This window comes from Tetrao urogallus, assembly GCF_951394365.1.
Source record: "Tetrao urogallus genome assembly, chromosome: Z".
NCBI lineage: Eukaryota > Metazoa > Chordata > Aves > Galliformes > Phasianidae > Tetrao > Tetrao urogallus.
In genome coordinates, this window is record NC_136816.1 from 58,901,725 (window position 1) to 58,926,928 (window position 25,204).

Consider the following 25,204-nt stretch of genomic DNA (forward strand, 5'->3'; position numbering starts at 1 on the left):
AACATCGAAGTATTCATACAGTCAAAGTGTTGTTTATCATATATCCTTTTTCCTTTTTTCCTAGCTGTGCATGACTTCACTCAGGTGCCTAGACTGTTTCATCATTTTCATTGGATTAGTCCATTGCTGTATCCAGTTGTTTTCTATATATATTATTCTAATTTTCTACTTCTCAGCCATCAAACCCCACCTTTCACATTATCTCTTCAAGGTCTGAGATTCCTTTGTGATTGTGTGATCATGTACAGCATCAGAATTATGGGCCTGCCAACTTTAAACTTTTATTTCTTTTTAATAATCTCCTTGGTATTGTGTCAGCAACTTCAGGTAATTTCTGGATAGAAAGGTGTGCTGGATAATTGAAATCTCTTTAATGGTATCTTAATTGAAAAATGAAACATGAAGGGAGGCTATATTCACAACTAGTCAAGAGGAGGAGGGGAGCAGAGCATAGTTATGGTTGAACTGTTCAGCTTCAATTCTGGATTTCAAGAGCTCTCACTGCTTGATTTGTTAGCATTGCTGTTGCTGTTGCCATAATACAGGTTATTTTTGCATGAATGTGTGTGCGTTTAATCAGCTAAGCATGAAATCCCTTGCATTTGTTTATCTCTAATAGTAGCAACAAAAGAAACAGGAGATGAGTCCTAAACAAAGCAGAAATATTGGAGTATTTCACCTCAAAAAGGAGAGTGAAAGAAGTACAGCAAATAGGTGAAGACAGACTCAATGGAGGAAGCAGTAATTTAGTGATGTTCTTTGCGCAAAGCTTCAGTGTGTGAGCTGTGGGTTTGGCCACCCCTGCTACAGGTACCACGTTTAGCGATTTTCCTGGAAGAAACTTCTGTAGGCGTCTAAATGGCCACTGTCTAGGGTAGTCAGTTTATAGGCTCATCTTAAAACTGGAATAATCTGATTGGAATAGAAATCCCTAAGTAAGAGCAGGACTGGCTAACTCTCTTACCTCTTGCATTAAACATGCATGTGCATATCATGTACACCAACAAGTAAAACGGAAGTACAGTGGAGCTGAACATTTTCCTACCAACTGCAGCATGTAATTGTTGGAAAAAATAAGTGATTTTTTCCAATACTGGCTAAAAGCATAAATTTTCTCAAGGTATTGTAATTTTAGGGATTTGTTCGTTTGTTTTTTGGGGCTTTTTGTTTTGTTTTGTTTTGTTTTTAAAGAAAAAAAAAAAAAACTTCTGCCTCTTTTAACCTGCTTCCTATCCAGTGGCTATATTTGCTGAAGAAATCAGACTTGTGTCCATATCTGACAAGTTTCAGAAGACCAGCTAGAATGTTAATACACATTTTTCTTAGCCGTTTGGCTTTTCTGAATGGAGAAGGGAGTACAATGGCATGCTAAATATTTTTGATGTATTTCTCTTTCTGGGTTTCAGGTTTGGCTTCTTTACACCTTATAGGCACTTTTTACATTTTAGACTTCACTATAATGCATCATGACATCTTAAATAATGGCTCAGTGCTCATCCATGCTTTGTAAAAAATCTCAGGATTATGTTCATAATCAAAAGTAGAATAATGAATGTAGTCTTATTTCTTTATATTATTAACTCTGAATTCACTGTGTGTTCTCTAGAGGAGAACTGGGATTGTTTGGTTTGGAGATAAGGCTCAGGGCAGACCTTATCACTCTCTTTTGACTGCCTGGAAGGGTGTTGTAGCAAGGTGGGAGTTAGCCTCTTCTTCCAAGTAACAGTGATGAGAGGTAATGGCCTTAAGTATTGCTAGGGGAGGTTCAACTTGGATATTAGAAAAAACTGCTCAGAGTGGTGAGGTACTAGAACAGGCTGCTCAGGGAGGTGGTGGAGTCACTGTGCCCGGAGGTGTTCAAGAAATGTGTAGATGTGGCATTGAGGAATATGGTTAGTGGGCATGATGGGGATGGCTTGACAGTAGGACTAGTCCTTTCCAGCTTTAATGATTCTGTGATTCTAGATGTAGCTTCCAAAGTAGTGAGTCAGCTTAGTCTCTGAGTACTCTCTGTGTGTTTAAATAACCCTTGTTTGTCTGGGATTTTGTAACTTTTAAGTTGCTGAGAGAGCAGGAAGGCAATTATCATTCTGTCTGACTAGTGATGTTTTTGATGGTAGATTCTCCATTGAGTTTGTGAGGAGGAAGACTGAAACTAGTTTATAAAATTTAAATATATTATTAAAAATGTCTCCTGAAATGTGCTGATATTAAGAGAATTGTAGTACTTCTCATGCCAGACAGTGTAAAGTAGTATACACAGCAGCTTAAATTTCAACAGCTTTTTGAAGATAAACTATTTAATGTTCTTCTTTATACCAGGAAAATAAAGATATTTGCAGAAGGAAATCATCCTTGCATAAGGACAAAGAGATAGGAGACATGAAAAGAGGATGTTTATATAAAAATATGAGAGTGGTCTGAAGCAAACAATTTTACTGACTTTGGAGTTGTGTGTGTGCTGACTCTCCTCGCAGGACCATTCATATCTGTCTATGCATACAGATAAAGGATGAGCGATTGGGTGGTGGGTCTGCATGTGCTGCCTAGGACACTCAAGATCACCTAGATTTTTGATCATATATTCAATCAACAGCAGCTAAAGACTTCATAGGCTAACTCAGATTTTAGGAAATCAACACTTCAGATAGACTGAAGTTCACAAAAGCAGTCTGTGGAGCCCTTTTCGCACACACAGCTTCTGTATGTATGCTACAGATGGCAGTAATTTGGCAGAACTGCAGATAATTAATGTTTTCAGGGCTGTAAGATTTGTGTCTAGTTACACAAGAACTGTCACAGAATCTAGACAGTGAGAAGCATGGATTTTCATCAACTAACTTATTCATTTGTTTTTAATGTGATATCAAGAAGTTCTTGCAAACATGCCATCTTTATGGGGACAGATTGAATACCCTTTAAAGACTGGGTACAAAGGGCCTGACACGGCCTCAAGAGCTCTGGAGAGCTTCAAAGAATTTTATGTGGCCTTCAGCCTGATATCTTAAGTGGAAACGCAGTTTGAAGGAGCTTATGCTGTGCAATAAACTCAGTTGGTGTTTTTCACAAGTACCAGAGTATCGTATTTGCTATGATTTTCTAGAGTTCATAGGGTAAGCATGGATTGACGTCAGGGAGTAAAGCTGGAAGACATGTTTATCTAAAACGCATATAAGAGCTATCCTTCTTGAAAAACATCTGGCAGAGTCAAATTTTAAGAGGCAAAGTTTTTATTTTTAAACTATTGCCTTTGTTCAACTTAATTACTACAATAAATGTGTTTTCTCCTAAAATGTGTCTTTCACTTTTTTAGATAGTGCTGAAGGAATTTAACTGTTCTTGAATTTATCCTCTTTTTTTTTTTTTTTTAACAAAGGAAAATTATTTTGGCATGGTAATGATGTAGAGCGAGAAGACTTTGGGATGTGGCATTTTTTAATTGTTTCTAATACCTGTTTTGCGGGACTCTCATCTCTGTGCAAGCCTAGACTAGAAGAAATATTTATCAAGACAGTATTATTGCAAGGTATTCTGTCTTCAGATAATCTCCTGCTCAGTTCTGTGTATCAGCACATGAGCTCAGTCTCGGACGTGTTTAAAGTAACTGGGAGCTGCACGTCAAGAATCCTCTCAAAATAATCTTAAGTCATACTGGTGGTACCCATATGGTTACAACACAGGTATAGCAATTTAACACTATGTAGAAGAAATCCAATAAAACTTCTGTAGTTATAGTGAACTATCTTTCTGTAATCATTTTCTCATTCAGTGTCCTGCTTAGGGACACAGAACCAGCAGTTTGCCTCATTGTTTTATTAACATCTCTTCAGTTTCTTGGAGTACCTGGTAGTCATGAATGAAAGAGGAGAGGCATGCATGAAGGCAAATACTAGAATATTTTCCTGAAGACTGGGTTTCTTTATTCAGTGCTGTGATTGGCTAGTCTTTAAGATGGAAAAAACTACTTATGTCTCATAATGATCTGCACCCCCAGGGTAGAAGTGGAGACTTCTGTTGCTGGAGGTTCAAAAACTAAAACTATGTAAAGACAGAACATGCAGGAGAGAGAAGTGAATTCACAGACCAGTTTTCTAGTACTTATTATAGCAAGAGTAATCCTAGATGAAGGCAACAGATACTGGGGAAAGAGAATGTATATATATATATATTTATATATATGTGTAGAGGGATTATATCTTGGACCTTAAATCTAAAATTGCTAGCCTTCCCAGAATTGTATGATTTTATGTTTTTGTGTAGTTTTCCATGTAGCATCTAAAGGGTCTAATTAGCCATGCTAAGGACTTGAAGGACCTGTTGGATTGTCTAGCCTATTCTGGCAGTGCTAATTAAGAGACATTGGCAGAGCCATAGGGTAAGCATTGTGTTAGTGATTTGTATTCTTTGTTGTGATTAATTCATACTTTTCTAGGAAATAGTGAGAAATCTACATTTTTACAGCCAGAGCTATGTCCAACAAAATACATTTCTTTCAAGTTGTACTCTTCAACGTTTGAAATTGTAGAGTAGGAAAAATGCTGTCTGCCTTCTATGCACAAAGCAAGGCTAGAAAGGAAATCAGTTGAGCAGAGCTCCCAGATTCTTTCCTCTGACAATAGAGAAAACCTGTCCAGAAGCTGTTCAGTAGCTGCTTTGGTGTTTACACCAGGTATTGCATTTAGAAGTAGAGTTTTCTGCCAGTTTTGCTTTCAGAAGGAAACTCATGAATACTGAACTGCAGAGTTGTGTAGGGCGTGTGCCTACGTCACTGCACAAACTCTTTTGACTCTCTTCGAGAAATATAAGTCACTTTCTTTGCTCCAGCTCCATGTGAGTAATTAACAGGTGTATTTGTTTTGTTGTAAAACTGCTCTAGATTTCAATTGAGCTGATCTCTGTTAACTACTGATATTGGCAAAATAGAAAGTTTGAATAATACTTCTTTTCTGTCCAGCACCTTTCAATTTTAAACATGATTTTAAAAATCTTGTTAAAGAAATAATTGCAAAAAAAGTAACCTCTTCTTTTTGTGTTCTTTTTTTTTTTTTTTTTTTTTTTCCTGGCAGTGTTTTAGAGCACTTTGCTGCAAAGGACCACCACCGCCACGACCTGAATATGATTTGGTTTGCATAGGCCTCACTGGTTCTGGCAAAACAAGTCTTCTGTCACAGCTTTGCAGTGAAAGCCCGGAAAATATAGTGTCTACCACAGGTAGGATGCTGTCTTCATTCCATGATGTGCTTAGGGTGTTGTCCAAAGGTAACTTTTGAAACGAATAGCAATGGCAGTAGGGAACCTCAGCGGAGTTATCTTGCTTCTGAAGGTATTTAATAGATTGCTTTGAAGCTTACACAACTTGTTCAGTGTTTGGCTGTGTACTGGGGGATATCCATGAAAACATAAAATTTAGAATATGTCAAAAGTCAGAACAGACATTGTGATGTAATAAAACTTTATGAAATGGGCAACAGCAATTTACTATAGGCAGACATCTTAAAAGGTTTCTTTCTTCTCTTTATACTTGGCTTTTAAGCAGTCTTGTTATACAGTCAGAGAAGGAGGTCATGATACAAACTGGAATGGGGTAACGAAGCACTGATAATTGCATCATATTTAACTTCTTATACTCTTTGGTATATACTAACAACCAAAAGACTAATGTAATGGAAATTATTTTTGCTTCTGTTCTCTTAGATCATTAGAATGACTTATTTATATAGCAAAAAATCTAGAAACAGGTTATAAAAAAGGTATTCTAAAGATAAAAAGAAACAGGTACAACAACAGCTAAAAGGTATTTTAACTAAAAAAAAAATATTGACTATGTATACGTATATAGATGTACCAGAAAGACTGATGGCTGTTCTGAGCAAAAAAGCCCAGACAAAAACAACTAAAACAACAAAAAAAAACATCAAAATTTCAGAGTAAGAAAAAAAAATACCTGACTCGGCAGAGTTCAAAAAGAGGACAGTTTGAGCCATAAGAGATGGAAAAAAACTGTCTGTGTGGCTGCAGCAGTTTAAGCTTGAGCTGCTGAGGGAAAAAGATGTGAGTAACTGGTGTGTATAGTTTATTTGGTTTTATACTGTAGCTGTGCTTCACAGACTTGAATTCTATATGATTGTCCCTCATCTGCCCTGTTTTTCAGTGTGTCTTTGCTTAACTTACAAGAACATAAGGTTAATCAATAAAATGAGAAGTGAACTAAAGTAGACAAGAGAAAATACATTTTTTTCTGTGATGCATAGTCATCCCATTGCCTTCATAGTGGTGGTGTTAGTAATGCTAAGAACATCTTACAGTCCATTGTGGTCAATGTTCAATTCAAATGCTTTGAAGGAAATTGCTGATCAATTTAGTCATTTTTTCCCTTCAACTTCATCTTAAGGGTTCACCTGAAATTAAAAATTTAACATTTTTGACTGTGAAAGAAATAGTAACAGCAGTCTTAACAGCTGTATAGATCTGTCAAAGGAAATAATGAAAATATGATTCACTTAAAAATTAAATTTCTTTAATCTTCTAGATATCTGCAACAAATTACTATCATATATTTAGACAATGTGAGCAATGAAAATAGACTCTGTAGAAAACTAGGTAGCGTCCAAACTATTGAACTTCAAGGTTTTATCTATACATTCCATACTTTTGCTATGTAAGAAAATATTGAGAATCACTGAATACAGTGTGACTGCTTCTCCACATGGTTTTCAAATGGCCTGTGATTTTGCTTTTCTTATCAATGCCATTCAGATCCATTCCAGTTTTTACTTTTCGAGGAAGAGTTTAGGATTTATTTTGAGACAAGAAGCTACTTCGAAATTATTTTGTACATTTTCTTACAGTAGTACTTAGAATTCAGGAATATCTTAGTTATCTGACTGGGGAGAACAAACTCCTTGTTTCTGTTAACTAATAAACCTGGATTGACGCACTTTTGTAAATGTGTTTACTTAGTTGTATGGTTGTATGCAGGTATGTAATTATGTTGAAATTGTTTGTGCCAGATGGAAATGAATTCAACTTCTGTCTGTACATTATGCTGAAAGAACAGATGTATTTTTTCCTACATAGACTATTATTATTATTATATATACTTACATATCTGTATACTTCTCTATATGTATGTAACACTAGACTCTTGCATAAATTACAAGCAATATGCTTGGATTGCTATAAGCCTTGTATGTTCCCTTTCTCTCAAGTTTAACTTTCAGTTAGAAGACAGCATATGTATATGTATTTTTCCAACAAATAACTTAGTCTCTTTTCTTTTTTTTAGGTTTCAGCATAAAAGCAGTGCCATTCCAGAATGCCATCTTGAATGTAAAAGAACTTGGAGGTATAGCATTTATTCACTTGATTATAAAAAATTACAGTGTCCAAATCTCATCATATTATGTGTAAAGAAATGTTTTTGCATAATGGTAAGATGTTATGACTCCAAAGAGGTCCAAGGAGGTTCCATGGAGCTCTGATGCAAGACAAATTTATGCTTGCAGAATAGGAGACCTGCAAATTTGAGTAGCATCAGAAGATGTACTGGTAGCAACTGGTTCTGCAGTTTGAATGTTAGCCAAGATTAACTACGAGAGGTTATTCCAGCATACCATAAACAAGAATAGAGGAGGACAGGGAGAGGTTACTCTAGCAGTAAACAGGGGTGGGAAATCCACTAAGGGAATTAGAAACATTGGATAGGCTGTTAACCCTGGAGTATGCACCCAGTGAGGAAATGGAAGGAAATTTTGTGCAGGGAAGTAGAAAATACGAACTGCTGTGTCTATCTGATCTGGCATACCTTTTCTCAAGGTTGCCTTTTATTGCAAAAGTATGAAATAAACTGTGATTCATAGCAAATTCTGTTTGAGCCTGGAATATTGAGTACGAGCGATTCTCATAATATCAAACTGCTATTTGTATAACATTTTCCACCACAGCAGATAACAATGAGAAAGACTGATCAGAAAGTGTTATGGAAGGGAAGCCCCTGTTTTTGTTCTTATTCCTGCTTTTTGCATTCAGTTGCTAAGAAGTTGTTATCAGAGTTCTTTTGAAGGTCTTGTCCAGGCATTTGGAGGAAGGTGGGGATGCTTCTTTTTAACAATTAACCGCTTTTATTCAAGGGTGTTCATGTTATTCAAAGGTGAAATTCTATATAGTTTGGTTTTATATATTCTATTTTAGAATTATCTTCTAGGTTTATGTAACTGAAAACTGAAAGGTTCAGATGACTTCATACAGCAAAGTAGTAACAGCCAATATTTAAAGAACTAACAGCAAAAGTCATACTATTTAAGGTTCTTCAAGGCAGCCAAGCAGCCTATGTGAAACAGATGCTGACTGTGTAGTATTCTTTTCATTTGGCTGGAACAGGATCCTTCTTTGAGGCTGAAGATGTTAATAGTTTCTAGTGTCCTGCTTGCCTGCTGGAATTGGCCAGGTTTTGTTTCTTCATTTCTGTAGGGGTTGTAAGTTTAATGCCAAATGTAGAGAAAACTTTTTTTTTTTTTTTTTTTGTTCTACTCTAATTATCTCTTCATTGGGCTTTAGGATTAGGGACATGGAACAAAGTTTGTTGTGCTCTTCTGTAGATCAATATATATTTGCCCACCAGCCCATATATATGTATATGATGTGTGTGTGTATATACACATATATAATAAATACATATTACATTTTGAGGTATATGAAATTAGAATATTAAAGAAAAGTAAAACAAAACCAATGCTGTTTCTGCTTTTGTTTTTACTGTTCTTATTTTTAAGCCATACTGGAAATCAGAAATTTTATCAAATTCCACACATATAAAAAAAATTACATAAAATGTATATTCTATATAAGAATGTAACTTTCAAATCAAGTATATTACTTGAAAAGGAGCTCTTGCTTTATTTACTGATTGAGCCGAACTTCCCATTCTCTAAGTCTCTATTTTAGTATACAAATAATCCCTTCTTGCTCTCTCTCCGTGAAGTCAAAAGAGAACTTCTTTCTTCCAAAAACTTTGCCCATAAAATGTCTGTAGTTTGGATTACTGTGCCCCAGATGTTGTGTGCCCTAAACCACATTTTTTCAGATTGTACTCTTTCCAGGGTAACTTGAAACATCTCTTTATGTTACACAACTTAGCTGAATAAAGGTAAAGAAAAAAATAACAGATTTGATGATTTCCTGTTATGGTTCAACAGTCTTTGTTGGTAACTGTAGGTGAAATTGTGTGTGAAGAGCACAAACAAGAGTAAGGAGAGATTACAAAAACAAGGCAGATACAAACATTGTTTGGAAGCTTCTGTTTTCTTCTAACTCTGGAAAAAGTTTGGGATATGGAATGCTGGAGTTTATTCTCAAGACAGATAATAAAGGTGTATAGGCAATGCAAAGCTTTTTCTTTGACTCTAAGAAGTGTTTTTCCAATCTGGAGACCAAGTACCATCATTTATTCAGTATGTTTATACAGTCATTCACTGTTGAAATGCTGTCAAAACAGAATGCAATGACATGGCATCTGCATGATGTGTATACTTAGGCCAAACTCAAGATTACAGGCCCATTCTGGAAGCCACCTAATAATTTACAGTTGTTTTTTTGGAATAAGTCTATTTTATAATTTAGCTTGCTATCTTGTAAACGCAAGCTTAGAAACTACTGTGAGATGCCAACTGCTGAGCCCGGTCAAATTTAAATGAGTGATTTTGGATGTGAACAGCTCTTTTTTCTTCTTCCCAAGTTTATAAATACTAACAACATGTTCGAGGATTTAGTAACTTTCTCTGTTTTATGTACTAAAATATATTGCCATGTATTTGTGTTAAGTTTTTTTAATCTACTTAAAGGCCTTTTTCGTAAGCATAGAAAATCAACATGTTGTGTAATCATCTTTTAAATTCCATTTAAGTGTTAGCTGCTCAGCAAAAACAAAATGCTTAATATCAAGGATGCTTGGATTTCCATGAAATTGAGCAAGACCAGCATAAGAGAACTGTCCTCCCCACTGCTGTTCCTCCTTAAGCTTCGTGACTATAGTAATAAATTCGCACTGTTAAACCAGCTGAATTAATTGTTTAGGTGAGAGCTCAAGAACCAGTAATTTTAAACATGACTGGTTAAACAAAGCATGTGTATTTTGTCCTAATTTGGAAGTAACAAGCGAAAGAAGAGAAAGTAGGAAGGGGAAGTCATGCTGTGTGCAAACCAAGTTGAATGGGAAGCACAAGCTCCTGGAGAAGATGGCAATGGCTGTCAGGTCCTATCTGCCTTGAGAAAAAATGAAATAGTGTGGGGAAAATGACAGTGACCCATTAAATAGAATTTAGTATTTAAATAGGTATGGGCAAACCACAATCCTACCTTGTCCTTTGAAGGAAAAGTGTAGGACTGAACACTCTTGTAACAACATAGCCTAGTAGGGGAGCTAAAATTTCATCTGTTTAGTCATCAGAAAACTGATACTGCAAATAAATGCCAGCCTCAGTCATGCTCACTGGGACATATTTGAACAAAACAGTAAAATTTCTTTGCTGTATTAGAGTAAAAGGCAGTTGACACCTTTACAAAATCTGGTAATGGAGTGCATGTTCAGCCAACTGCTGTGACGTATCTGCATCTAACAGTTTACGGAGCATATTAGCAAGTGACATTTTTACATGACCCTGATGAGCTGTCCAAACTATGAGTCTCGTAGAGGTATTAGTATTCTGAAAGCATTAAAGACGTATCTGTTTGCTATCAGTCATACATGGCCCTCAGTTCAAATAGTGCCTAAGCCCAGAATCACTCAAATAGTTTCCTCCTTTCATATATAACAGAGATCATTACACTTGTTTGCTGATCTTGTTGACTCCTGAGGAAATTTAGACAGGCATTGAGCAGTAGTGATCTTTTCAATGTTTAGAGGAAATGTTCTTTTTACGATTAGCTCTTTGCAGTGTGAATACACAGTCTATCTCCTGTCTTACTTGAAGCAAATAGGAGTTATGCAAGCACTGCTTATCCTGTTATACATAGCTTTGATAAGGAAAAAATCAAAATTTTCTAATTTCAGTGTATGCAGTGTGGGGTTTAGTTTTTGTTGAATAGAATTTTTGTGAAAAGTCAAAACTTCTTGGTGTGCTAAAAAGGCTCTTTCTCCTAATGGACATGAAACTACTTTCTTCAGGCTGAACTGATGAGGGGAAGCATGGCATTATAGCTTATCATCATAAACTGTACCTACACTTTATAAGCAACTCTCATTTCCAAAAGAAGTTTTGATTTTTTGATTCAAGCCAGAAATAGCTTTGAACCTTTCAAAGCCTAAAGCTGATTCAAACTTTTGTGAGCTAGTCAGCTGAAGGGCTAGACAGACAGAAATAACACAGCTGTAGTAGACTTACTGCATTCGCTATATGCCTGCTGATGTTAAGTACTGTGGAGATAGATGCATAAAGAGCTTTCCGTTGGAGATTATGAGTGCTGTGGCTGAAGGTGACTCAGCAAAGATGAGGGTGCATCTAAGCCATGCTGGGAGCTGGTAGTGGTATTCAGCCTGGCAAGCTGCTTTGCTGTTTCTGCAATCTGAGCTGCTATAGCATCTCCAACAGAGGTAGAGGGAGGATAGAGATGGAATAGTAGGAAGAGAGGAAAGTACTCAATGATTCTTTCTCCAAGAGGACTTGCTGTGTTTGTGTTTCCAGAGAAAGAGGAAAAAAAAAAGAGTTTCAGAACAGCTGTCAGACATAAAATCCACCGTGGCACCTCCTACTACGAACTATTAAAACTTCAGTTCTAGAATTGAATAAATACTAACACATATTGTATGGCATGTATTTTCTTACTGTCCTTATCAAATAATCTCTAAAATCTCATAACTAGAGCCAGAGATTTTTATTTTAAATTGCATGCTTTATTTTAAGATGGCAGTATAATATATGTAATATATATGTCTAAGTGATCAAACTGACTTTTCACAGACAAGTATAAATATGTTTTTAAAACTTACAACTGCTTGAAACCTGTATGTTGTCTTAATGTTTCTAAATACCTGGATAGCTGGAGATTCAAAGTTTGAGATGGCACCTGTGGTTGCTAAGAGAGAAAAACTGAAAACTTGACTTTCATAGAAATCTCACCAGGAAAATCTGGGAGGCAGAGAAAAGATGAGAGATGGTTTCCAGGAACTTCAATTTAATAGAAGCTTTCATGCACAGGCTCATCTACCTTGAAGTAAGGTCTCTGTGACATTTGTTGTTCTATTGCTGGAGACTTGCTGAAAGTTTGACAGCTAACAAATCTGACATCTTTGAATTCCTTTCAGTGACATTTTTTTGTGATGCTGTGTTCTGTTCTTCTGAAAGTACTGAAAATAAGGGAAATAAAATAGCTTCATGCCACTATGAATGAAGCACGGAATGTTCCCTATAGGAAAAAGTTTATTAGCCACCTAAATTGTGCTGAGTACAAAATAAAGAGACTGGGACTGGATGCTTGAGGTTCCAGTGTCTTGAATACAGAGAAGGGTGTAACTCTGTGCAGTGAGAATTGAATAGTCTGTGTTGGATACTTAATGGACATGGTGTGAATTCCTTCTTAAATACTAGTCTTCACCTTTTACTAGCTCTTTTCAGTTGTACAGTGCATAAATTAAATGAATATTTTAAGTATCACAGCAGTGTTTTACTAATTATTTTACATTACCTTGTCATTTTGTGACTACATGTTGATCAGAACATCTGTGATAGTTGTTTTGTTTCACTGGAAAAGAAAGTTTTCTTATCAGCACTTGGTATCTGTGTCAACACTGAAGTTCACTTTTTCCTATCCCTACGTAAGATTTGTGGTGTATGTAAAGGATACCTTCAGCACATCTCCACAAATCACTGTCTTGCAAACATGTCAAGTTTTCTTCTAGAGTATTGCTGCCACTGTTCACTTTTTAATGCTAGACCCCATGAGTCTAGTGCCAGATTCAGACATTCAAAGAGTAGCCTGTGTCCAAATTTAATTTAGATAGTTTGACAGCTGTCAGATATCCTTTTTTCCTACCTTAACATTGCAACATATGCTGTTCTCCAGGGTACACAAAAACTTTCTAGATATAACCTTATTGCTTTGCTTCTGTTGAGTTGACGGAGTGCTGCTGAACTGTGCCCTAAGACTTACTGTCACACATAAGCCAGTAGTCATTCACCATGTGTACTGTGGGGCTGGCTTTTCCAGATTCTGCTGTGTGGTTGACAGAGCAAAATAGTTGAAATGAATACCTTTGAAAATTACCACCTTATCTTATCACTTGCTATTCAACTCACTAGTGTATTACCATTCTTATCATTTTACATGTAATTGTAATTTTAATAGGCTTTCCTGACACCTTTTTTCCTTGATTACAAGGTATTTGAAAGTTTGGAGGTGTGAAATAAAAGACTTTGTCGTACTTAATATTGAACAACTGACATGAAGGAAATTACAATTTACAGCTGTGGGGCTAAGATAGAAAGAATGGGCAAAGGGCATCTTGTTCATGTGTTAATATTGGGATATTTCAGTGAAAAAGTACAGGACTAGCCTAGATTAGGTGGGAATAGTGTAGCAGTTCTACCAGTGCTTCTTTACTGAGCAGAAATTTTCAGGGCCTTGAATCACTTTCTTTCCTCATTTAAATGATGTTAGTTTTTGTGTGTGTGCCAGATTTATGGGTACTTTTTTCCTTTTTGTTTTTTCATTGATGTATATTTATGAGAAAAAAAATTAGTTGATTGCTTTGGTTATTACAAATAGAAGGGTTATTTTCAATTACAAGTTTTAAAGATGTTCGATTATATTTGCTCTAATTAGTTACTGTTGTTTTGAAAGGTGCTGACAATATCAGGAAATACTGGAGTCGTTACTACCAAGGATCCCAAGGAGTAATATTTGTATTAGACAGTGCCTCCTCTGAAGACGATCTAGAAACTGCGAGGAATGAACTACATTCAGCTCTCCAGCACCCACAGTTATGTACTTTGCCATTTTTAATACTGGCCAATCATCAAGACAAACCAGCAGCTCGCTCTGTACAAGAGGTACGTTATTATGACATTATCTTGACTGTTTATATTTACTGTCTGCACACTGCTGATCCATTGTTATTTATTATCCTGACATCCTAGTTAAGGACTGGCTTCAGTCATCCTTCATTGTAAGTACACAGAACAAGAACAGTCCCTGACCCTAAGAACTTATTCCAATGCATTATCAACAAGAAATTCTTGGATACAAACAGAATTCTCCTGCATTTTCTCCATGATTTGCTTGAGGGTAAAAAGATGTTTTTAACTACTCTTATCAAAAGATGCTAGGACAGTGTTTTATGGGTTTTTTGTTGTTTGTTCTGCTTGTTGTTTTTTGTTTTATTTGCTATTAGTTTTAGTCTATCCCATTACTCCATTCTTTGAAATTGCTTAAACTAATAGGTTGTTTGCTGTTGTGAGGAGCCTTTTCCATAAAAGCTTTTTTCCTTAACTTTTACATGCTGGTGTGAGAGCGCAGTTGCAGTTCTTTTTCTGAAGTTCTTAACCTGTTCTGATTTTCTTCTTCTTAAATAATATCTTTATCTTGTATTCACTGCTTGGTAAATCATATATTTTTTCTATTCAGTGTACCATTTGCCCTTAAGTTTCTGAAAAAAATCTTCATTGATACTTTCCAATGAAGTCATTTGTCTTTGAGGAAATGCAGAAAGTATTTATTCATCACAAGAGACTCTATTTCCGTAGTTATAAGAAGAAATTAAAATTCAGTTTTGTCATTCTGTTTGTAAATGTCATTTAAAGGACTCTTCACATTAACGATTGTATGTGAAATCTTGCTTGTTCTTTGAGTCATGTTTTTCACACAGCAAAATCAAGACTCTTTCAGCACCTTAATTTGTTGCTGATTGTTATTCTAAATTCTGCTGTCACAGATGTGCTTTTTTGTCCAAAGCATTACCTTTATAAAGAATACTGATTGAATTAATTGCACAACTTAATCTTATGTAGGTTAACTATTGGTACGCTACATTTGTATATGCTTTCTCTCCTGCATTATTGGCATTATGTCTCTTTTGCCAAAATAGAATAGAAAGTTTGTGCTAAAAGGGAGAAATGTAAATGGGATTGAGATATAGTGAGATTTTTAGTATGAGAGGAAGAAAATAAGTGCAAGTTAAACTGTAGAATTTTGTATTAAATTGTTGATCCTTTAATCCAAGAATCTGTGTTTAAAAAAGAAAAAGGATATGGATTTAGTATATAAAGTTACTCAAATGAAGTTAAGCTCAAATGATACAGGGATTGAAACCTCAAGTTCTACGTCTCGTTCATCCAAAAATAGATTTAGGAAATGACGATTAATGTTTGGAGCGAATGATCTTAATACACAAATTTATTTTCTTCTAGTTTAATGCTCAAGGTAAAAGTAAAGCATTTTTTCTTAATCCTTTCTGTTCCAATGACAATACCCTGAGACATGCCTTCATTTAAATCATGTTTAATTTAATTTATCCAAATCTACCCAAAGCGTTATGATTTTATTTTTTAACAGAGCAGTGCAGTTATGATTTCCATCAACAGACATTTCTTTTTTATTATTTAAGTATTTTCAAGCATTTCTTGTATGATTATTGATCTTATTTGAGAAACGTTTATTCTCTGGATTCATGTGAGTAGTGAATACAAGGGAGGAACCACTGTCTTTCTGCCAAGTGACATGTGCCAGTTAGTTTGCAATTTATAGACGAAACTTTTCATTTTGCACTTGAGCCTAGGTGAACAGACTTTTCAGCATATAATAAATCCTTCATGTACTTAGAATAAACATTTCTTTTTGATTATCCTCATTTACTCTCATTCCCTCCTCATCCCTCTCTGTCGTTACCAATTGGACATCTCAGTAGAGGAATAGATTTTTATATTCTCTCTGTAGCATTTAAATATATTTCTATTGTGTATATGGTGTATATTCATAGCAAACAAATCTCGATTACTACTTTGAGTCATTCTGAAATTCTGAATACAATAATTCTAGTAAATGTGCACAACTAATGCATAGGTTCAGAAAAAAAATATTGTATCAAGATGTCAGTGTATGTCTTTGAAATTCTTTACTTAATAAGGAAAAAAAAAAAAAGAAGAGTATTTTGATGAACTGAGGGAGACTGTCACACAATTATTCCTGGTATTTTGTCCCTGAAAAAATGATGTCATGTGCTTGCTTGAATGCAAAGCAGGAGCCTTACTCAGTTTTGCAGATGTTGAATTAGAAATTTCTAGCTTTCTTAAAGGTGTGCTTTTTGCTGTGCTTTTGTTCTCATTAGTGAGGTGGGGCATGAATGAAAATAAAATACTGTATAATTGTATGACTATTTCTTGTTTCCAAAAGAGCATTTTTAAAGATTTAACAAAGACAATCTCTTGAGCATTGAGAATTTTCTTGGTCTTTTTTTGCATAACTGACTTCATTGTATTTAGATATTGTCTTGATATTTTTTGTGTCATAAAATAAAAGAATCCCAATTCAAATTTAAAAGAAGCAAGTATTCTTTTAGACAACAATTTACCTTTCTTTAATGGATACGAAAGGATCCCTTGGAATATAATTAAAGAAAATGTCTGAGTTGAGTGGTGTGTAATAGGAATTGTAGAAAAATATTTATCTGTAACAAAAAATCCCTCACAAAACTGAACAAGTGCCAAGCAGTTTCTGCAACAGATGTTAGTTGTATTTATTGTTGAGAAGTACAGTTGCTTTAGCTTTTCAGCTAAATTCTGTGTTTCATGTGTTTCACTCCATGCAGGAGATAAGTAGATAAAGTACTTCAGAAAGTGTAAGCCATAAGAATTTAAAAGTATCATGAATAGCTCAGTTCAAAACTACAGTAATTATTTGGAAAAAATATCCAGTCAGCTTGTAGGTGAATCTAATTGATTTTGCAGACATCATTGGAGAATATACTTCATATTATATTCTCCATATCAGAAAAAGTCACAGGAGAAGCTAAGCTGAAATACTAATCAGTAAATGTAATCCTGTTTGTCTGTATTCAGTTCCTGGTTAGCTACTTTTAGTTTATTTTTTTGTTTGTTTGTTTTTTGTTTTTCCAATCAAAATCATAGATCAGTTAAAGATCATCTAGTTCCAGCCCTGCTACCACAGAGATATCTTCCACTAGAGAGAAAATAAACACCCCCCCTAAAAAAAAGCATTTGGCATTTCGTTCTAAAAACTATAAATAAAGAAGTTACTTTGATTCTGTGATTCTGTGATTTAAATATGGAGCCTTTACATCATGCCATCTCAAATTTTGTGGTGTTTATTCCATATTTACTCCACTTTTTCATATCAAAGATATTTATAAGTTGTTTTGATGGTGTGACAGTAGCACACAATTAAATCTTTTTAAATAGCTGCTAAGTGATTTCAAGTGAGTGTTGTTGAAATAAAGACTGTGCATGTCAATTGGAAACAAAAGTCAGGCAACTGTATTTGAGTCAACAGATATGTTGTAAAATATCCTCATTATTAAAATTACAATAATAAAGAGTTAGTCATTTGGAAATTGCTTCTTAATGTTGTTTTGGAACCCTTCTGAATTAGGAAATATAAAGAAATAAGTTTCTCACCAGAGGAGAGGGTAGTGTGAAGGTGTCTAGCAGGTTTATGGTGAGAAGACCATTGTAAATTGCGTTGCAAGTGAATAAAAGCACTGCTCTGATGATAAACTTTTTTTTTTTTAATTTTGGAATCTGTGATACTCTGTTTATAATGCTAGGAGCTGGGTTTTTCAGTATATTCCTTTGAACCAGTATGCAAACTACAAGTCACTTCCAAAGTCAGAACAATGTTTAGAAGTGACAAGTAGGATGAACTGAAGGCTGTCAGTAGCCACTGTACTTAAGAGGCAAACAGCCATGTGACTCTTCTGAGGACATGTAGAAGCCATGTTAAGGTAGTGAAGGTTGAAAGTACTGAACCATGAAGCATTACCAGTTCAGTGGTGAAGCAGCTACATTACATGTTGGGGTGCTGGTTTTGGGGAGCTTGTGATTTTTTATATTTAAGGCTGTTTTCATGACTGCACATGTAAAGGCACCCATAGAGTGTAGCTTTTGTTGAGTTTTCTTTTAGTTATCCAATTGTGCAGGCAATAGATAAGTTTCTTTCATACTTAAAAGTTGTTGACACTAGTTTCAGGGGAAATCATTGAAGGTATTTTCTAAATCCCCTTTTTTTAGTAATGCTAGGACTTTTAAATGTAGACTGTAAATGTAGGACTTTAAATGTAGAGAATCACAGTCATGAACAAAAACTCTTCTCAATCTATTTTAAGATTGTTATCTTACTAAATATCATTTTCAGGAAAAAAGAAATGCATAAAGATATTATGTAGTGAGCCACTCGCAAGTGCTTTACCTCTTGCAAACAAGGTCTTACTTTAAATCTGTAATTTAGTTTGTCATACTCCAGAGAAAAGTCTTTCTCAATTTTCTCTTTTTCTTCATCAGAGCATGATTAAAAATGTCTTTGACTTATGAACAGTATTTTCAAAGCAAAATTTCTTCATTATATGGATTGTGGTGTTTTTATCTATTTGGGAGTAATTTAGGCGTTTGGGTTTTGAGTTGTGAATGCTGTCCAATGTCATTTTCTGCTAAGAGAAAATTGGAGGGTGACTCTTCTTGCTAAAAGAACCACCTTAGTGAAGTAGGGACCAGAATCTATTACATTGCAATTTTCCTCTCCCTTATTTGGAAATTATTGTGTAAATAAATATCTTCTACTTCTCTTAATGTCTTAAAGCTAAATAATTGTTGAATGAGAACATCCAGCTTTGATAGGATCGATGGGGGTTCATTCTCATGGGGGAGAGATGGAGATCTGTCAAAAGTGCTCTTTCTGGTCTTAATGCTTTATGATCCAAGCTAGCTGCACAATAGGCTTAATTCGAAGATTCAATTGTTTCTTTTTATTTTGCATGACAGAAATCATTCTTCATGCTATTTTGCCATAGTTTATGTCTTGTATTTTCTGCTGCTTAAGCAAAAATAGATTGCTTGGTAAACCTTTCAACTTACTGATATGTGGATATTATTATATGCGTCATTACTAACAATCTGAAAACGGCATTGAGCAGTACAGCGTTAAGAGGTTAAGCTTCAGAGAGCATGCAGTATCTCTGTGCCCTCCAGCAGCAGGTAATGCAAAAACTTAGCCTTAAGCCAAGAATGAAAATGGAAGTACTGGCTGCAATCAGCCCTTTTCTTGCCCTGCTTAAACCTTGTGAAATAGTTCACCTAGATAAATTCTTAAACACCAGCTGTTGCAAATCTGTGTACTTAATGACAGGGACGTCTACAGCAAAGTTAAATTGGGGGCAGATTTTTGGTTCGTCAAGAAACAATTTGTGAAGTAATTTATCTTCAAATTACTGCAGCAAATAGCCAAAATATGGATTCCTACCCTGTTTTGACATCATATTGACCTTAATGACCTTAATATTTGCAATCCCTTCACAGCAAATACTACTCCTCGTCCAAGGTGTATCCCCTGATATTTAAAGATTGTTTTGGAACTGGACTCTGCTATTTTGAGTATTGGCTGCTTCCTTCACAACTGTGGCCTATGTGAGAACCGTGGAGTTATTTGTCAGGCTTCAGTTGTGAGCACATTTGCAGGAGAGAAGGATTATTAAACTGATGTTTAAGAAATATTAGTTTTGCCATGTTTAGAAGAATGCTGAAATGATTGTTATATACACATCTCTTAGGAAATCCCTTTCTGATTGAAGAACTTCTTCAGAGCTGCTGGAGGATTTAGATATTAAAAGATCCTAAAATAGAGTAATATAAATAAAATATAATGCAATTAAAAAGAAAATAATCTATAGCAAGTGAAATAATCTGTAAGTAGAGTCCTAGTTGGATGTGAATAGCAAAACAATTTCATAGTGTTACAAGTCTGCATCCAATGTATATATTTAAAAGGTCCTTCAGTGTTGCATTGTTAGAATAATTATACTAATAGCAAATTGGATAGTAAGTATTTACTGCTGCAAAATACGAAAGTGACCTTTTAAACAAATCTAAATTAAAAATTTCAAATTTGGAATAAGCTGTGTTTGTTACCTTTGAGTCACTGGCATGAGAGGAAAGAAGAAAGTAAGAAATTGTAAGGAATTGTGGCCACATGATGAACTAGTTTGGGCATAAAACTTACTGTTGTTCTTCCTTCTGGTCCTCTTTCTGGACAAAATCAGATCACAACGCATTTGGATGAGTGTAGAAGCACAGGTAAGGAGCAGGACAAAGGTGAGAATGAATGGGAGCATTCCTGGAAGTGGTACTGTTGCAGAAAAATAGTGTGTAATTTTAACTATAACTCAGCACATATAAACTCAGTGAGAGTTTGACCTTTCTCCCTACTGGCTATCTTGTCTGACTTCTTTGCTTACTCTGCTAGAGTGAATGAACCTCAGTGGTAGAAGGTTACCCAGGAAATTCTAGGAAATCATTTTTCCCTGTTCCTTAGTGAAGGGTTTGAAGTGTGTAAGTACTTCTAATGTGGCTGAGAAAAATGTAGGACAAAAACATTTATTTTCACTATGGACCTAGAAAAATGAACTTTCTTTTAAATCTTTCTTGCCAGGACAAAATAAAACAGAATTCAAAGGGAAGAAATTTTACTTGCAAAACTAAAAATTGAATGAAACTAGAGCATGGCATAGTCTGTACAGGACGAAAAGCAGTGGTTATAGAAACATTCAAATGCTTTCAGATATAAAAAACTGTTTTCATTTTTTAATAAATATTTTTAATAAATATTGTATATTTATGAATGCTTATGTGGTATGCATTAAAAACTACAGGAGCAGAGGAGAACTGGCTTCTGAAACACTTCTTGTTTGGTCAAAAGTTGCTGAGCTTTAGTCAGCAATTACTGAATGAAAACCTGAAGCCCCATGGATACAAATCTGACCACATGATACTTCTGGGCCTTTAAGTCTATGAAACTACTCTTCAGAGGAGTTCCTGATTGCTCAGAAATTTAATTATATGGGATTCTTTAGCTGCCTTTTAACACTCAGCATTTCTGAAGATCATGGAATCAGTGAATGACTTGTCTTGGAAGAGCATCTTAATTCTAAACCTGTGCCATATTCACTAGACCAGGTTGCCCAAGATTCCATTCAATCTGGCCTTGAATGTCTCCAGGGATGGGGCATCCACAGCTTCTCCAGGCAGCCTGTTTCACTGAATAAAGAATTCACTAACAGGAGTGGGATGTGAGAGAAACTGGGTGTCATGGAAGCTGAAATCAAAGATTGTTGTCTGGTTGTAAGCTTGAGTGTTGTGGCTTTTGAAAATGGAATAATACAGGGATAAATGGTAGCAGGAGAGCAGAAATGGATCAGCGACAAAACTTGTACACTTCCCTCCCTGCCATTCCCCCAGACTTATGGGGCAGTAACATAAAAGAGTAGAGAGCAATCTAGGGATGAGGCAGAAAAGAATAATGGAAGGGAGTTCAGCTTGTTTGGAAGTGGTGAAGTTTCCCAATGATCGAGGAGCCTGAGAATGGACTTTTTGCTTTTCATTCAAGGCTTTCTTCTGCAGTTATGTATGTTTAGAACAGTGTTCATTATTTCTTCAGAATCTATCTAATGCATAATGGTATTTGTTCTACCATCCCCTTATTTCAGTGGTTCAACAATTTTGAATTAGTACAGAAAATTACTACTGAGAGGTCATCCAAACAAATTAGAAAACATTAAAAAACATACTTGGTGGAGTTATTTTTGCTTGAAAACTCGTTAGTGTATTTCAATTTGAAAAGAACATTCTTTTTTTTTCCCCCTGCTTTGTAGGAAAATAGAGTGCTAGCAGTGCATGGAATGGTCCATGGCAGTGCATTAACTTCTTAATGTCTTTGCTTTTCTAGTGTATTCTGTTGTCTTTGTTCAAATTCTGCTCAGATACGAAGTGGCAAGGATCAGAAATTGTCTTCAAACTGAAACCTCAGTGTACGAATTTGCAGATCTTTTTAAAAGTGAAGTTGGAGTTCCTTGTTCAGGTATTAATGTGAGCTGTAAGGCATCTAGGAAACTTTAAAAATCATTTATTTAGTCACTGAGCTTTTCTTGTGAAGGCCATTACCTCAGTGTTACTCAGTGATACTTCCAAAAACTTGTGTGTGCACAGAACTTTTATAGGCAGACCTCTCTGAGTAATTTCATCTATTCCGTGTATCCAAATTCATTGTTGTTGGAAGAAAAGCTTTTTGGCTTTGTACTTTTCTGTGTTTTTGTTAGCTATCTTTTGGTAATTCCTATATCTTTTCAAAGAAGGAGCAGAGTCTATAGAAATCATGGTGCACATTTCTCAAGTATTGCACGTGCCTGCATGCACCTCTGTCATACTAGAAGAGTTCAAACTACGTAAGTGGTTGACTGCTTTTTCTGTTGATGTACTAGCTAAATCATTTCTCATGAAGTTCAGAGTGCGTAATGGGTTTAAACTGAAATCAGAACTGAAATTCAAAAACTGCAATTAAAATCATTTTCAGTTGCAATTTTTGAATAATTAAATATTTATGTAATGGAGAGAAAATCCCTATGATTTTCAACAATTATTTCTTTTGCTAATCTTGTTAAGATAATTTTGGCTTTCCTTGAAATTGCAGTCCTAACACTCAGAAGTAATCTTATTTTTAGGAAAACTTGAAAAAAGTATTCCATTTTAAAGCAAAAATGGAATGTTGTTAAGGGGGGGGGGAAGCTTAGCATCTTTGTATTCTGATTTATTATACAGAAGGCTGTTTTCTGTTTTTTTTTTTTTTTAACAAAAAAGGTTTGTTTTTTTTTTTCTCTTCTTTTTTTCCCTCCACTATTCTCAGTCTCTTTTGATCATTGATCTGGGTGACCCCACGCTCAGCGGTTTTTTCTTCATTTGACATGGACAGATTTTTGAAGTATAGCTCTCCTTTGGGAACCTCGGGCAGTTCCACTTGACTAACCTGTGATCTAATGAGCAGTAATGCAGGGTTACAGTGACCATTTTGTTTGCTTTGAGGGAGGATGGCTAGACAGAGAGTGGGAGAGAGGCGGTGTCTGCAGAGAAAAAAGATGCAGGGTGATCGAACAGTGTGAAAAAGACTTGTTAGCCCACATTAGTGTGCCTGATTTACTTCACAACAGGTCAGGAAAGGCCAAAGGCAGGGTTGTCATTAAATTGCAAAGTTGAAAATCCCAGTATTCAAAGCATTGAGATTTCTGAAAGTTGTAAATTAGAAAGTTTGTGGTTCTTGTTGAATTTGCCGGGAAGATACAGAGGAGTACCAGCTTCTCTAAAAATGAAAGGTACATTATGAAATCGTGCTGTAAATATAAAAAGAAAATCAGCTTTTTAAAGTACTTTCATGGTTGACTGTTTTACAATGAGACTGAGTGCGAAAGAAAGGCCAAACACTAACAAGGTCGTTGCACTTTCTTTATGAGCCCTGGGGACCCCTTAATTATGTGCCCGTGCTGCTTATTTTAAGATCAGTGAAGAGTATGCATGTGCGTGTTTGTATGATATACAATTTTTATTTGAATTTATTTTTGTGTATTAAATTTATATTTTTTGTGTATTAAATGTATATTTAAGTATGTGTATACCCATATATGTACGCACACACATATATGAATGGATATTTAAAAGAGAACTATTCTAGTGCCAGCTGCTCAGAAATCTAGATTTCTAGTCCTCTGCAGTGTATTAGAATTCTTTTTTAATACAATTTCTTATTTCTCTTGGAGCAAACATTAAATACTAATCTTTATGTCTTTAGTCATTAAATTAATACAGATTTATCTTAAATAAGCATTTAATAATGCAGAGACCAATACATTCCATTGTCTTTATTATATTCTGAAGCATCATTACTCCTGGTAGTAAATGTTGTGGATTCCCTGATGTTTGAGTTGGCCATGACAGCCTGTCCTTAAGACAGACTGATATGCTTCATTTTCTTTGGCTATTTTTATATTTTCAATATTTTTAATATTTTTAATTTTCTCATGATTACTTTGCCACTTTAAAAAGAGAAAGTTGGAACTTACTTTGTATTTCTGAATTTGTATTAGCTCTTTTGTTTTATTTGCTTAATTGGCAAAGTCCTGGATCTCCATGGTTTGCAGGGTACAGCTATCATACGGAATATCCTTTTACACTGCTCTATTGATAGCCTTTAACTCATAGCAAACTCTTGTCGTTTCTTTTTCTAATCTGGCCAGCCTTAGTAAAAATCAAAATGCAGCCTTTTAGCTATATTATCATTGTGCATTGGAGCAGCAGATAATAAAACAAATGGGTGGTCTTGGTGGTAAGGTACTTTTTTTCCATCTGCTACCAGAAGTTTCACTAATTGATTCTTACTCCTGCTGGCCGTCAAAAATCAGTTTTCCACAATTGGCATACAACTGTGTTAACTGTTAGACTGTGCTGTGGGGACTGTTCTTGTTTGAACTGACTGAGTCTTACCACAACTAGTAAATATACAAAATTCAGTGTTTAAGGAGAGCTGACTAACATGCAGAAAATTATTATCTCACTTCAGGAGCTGTGCTCTCCTTCATCATTCAGATGATTTTGTTGACATTAGGGGAGTGTCTTTACTTGTTTAAAAGGAACAGAAAACAACAGGGTGTTGGGCTCATCATGCTGAATATTATCTTTTTTTACTTGCACTGAATTAATATGTGGTGACAGATTATTTTTAGTTTTTTTTGATCCTTTTTTGTTAGCAGTGAACATGTTGTACTTCTTCATCCTTTATAAACTGAATGTGGGAAATGAAATACATTTTTTTGTCTATGATGCTGCATTTCTAAATAACTTTCTCAGTGAGTTTGTCCAGTTTTTCCTGCATTGTAAAATTGCTTAAGATTAGAATTTTGATTTAGAAATAATTTGTTTTGAAACAGTGTTTTTACTGTAGCTCAGAGATTTTTATAAACTAGAATGAAAGAATTTTACCAAAACGTATTTCCACTTAATTGGTTATTTTAACCAGTTGCTGCATCTTGGTAGAGATATAGTCTAGGAAAGTGCACTTCACTAGCTTTTTCTGTGGCTTCAGGTCATGTTAGTCATGGAAACTTATTAGGGCAGAAAATGATGGGGAAACCTTTAATAAATCAGAATATTGAAAATTTACAGCTATTCTC

General features: G+C 35.2%; 1 protein-coding gene across 1 annotated transcript in view; it reads left to right on the forward strand.

The window, feature by feature from the left end:
- ARL15 (ARF like GTPase 15) overlaps positions 1–25,204 on the forward strand; it is a gene marked incomplete at both ends in the record, with an annotated part of 215,514 nt that overhangs the window by 78,619 nt on the left and 111,691 nt on the right. The window contains 3 exon segments of the mRNA XM_079548400.1: positions 5,067–5,211; positions 7,286–7,345; positions 13,834–14,042. Of these exon segments, the coding sequence (XP_079404526.1) occupies positions 5,067–5,211; positions 7,286–7,345; positions 13,834–14,042 (414 nt within the window).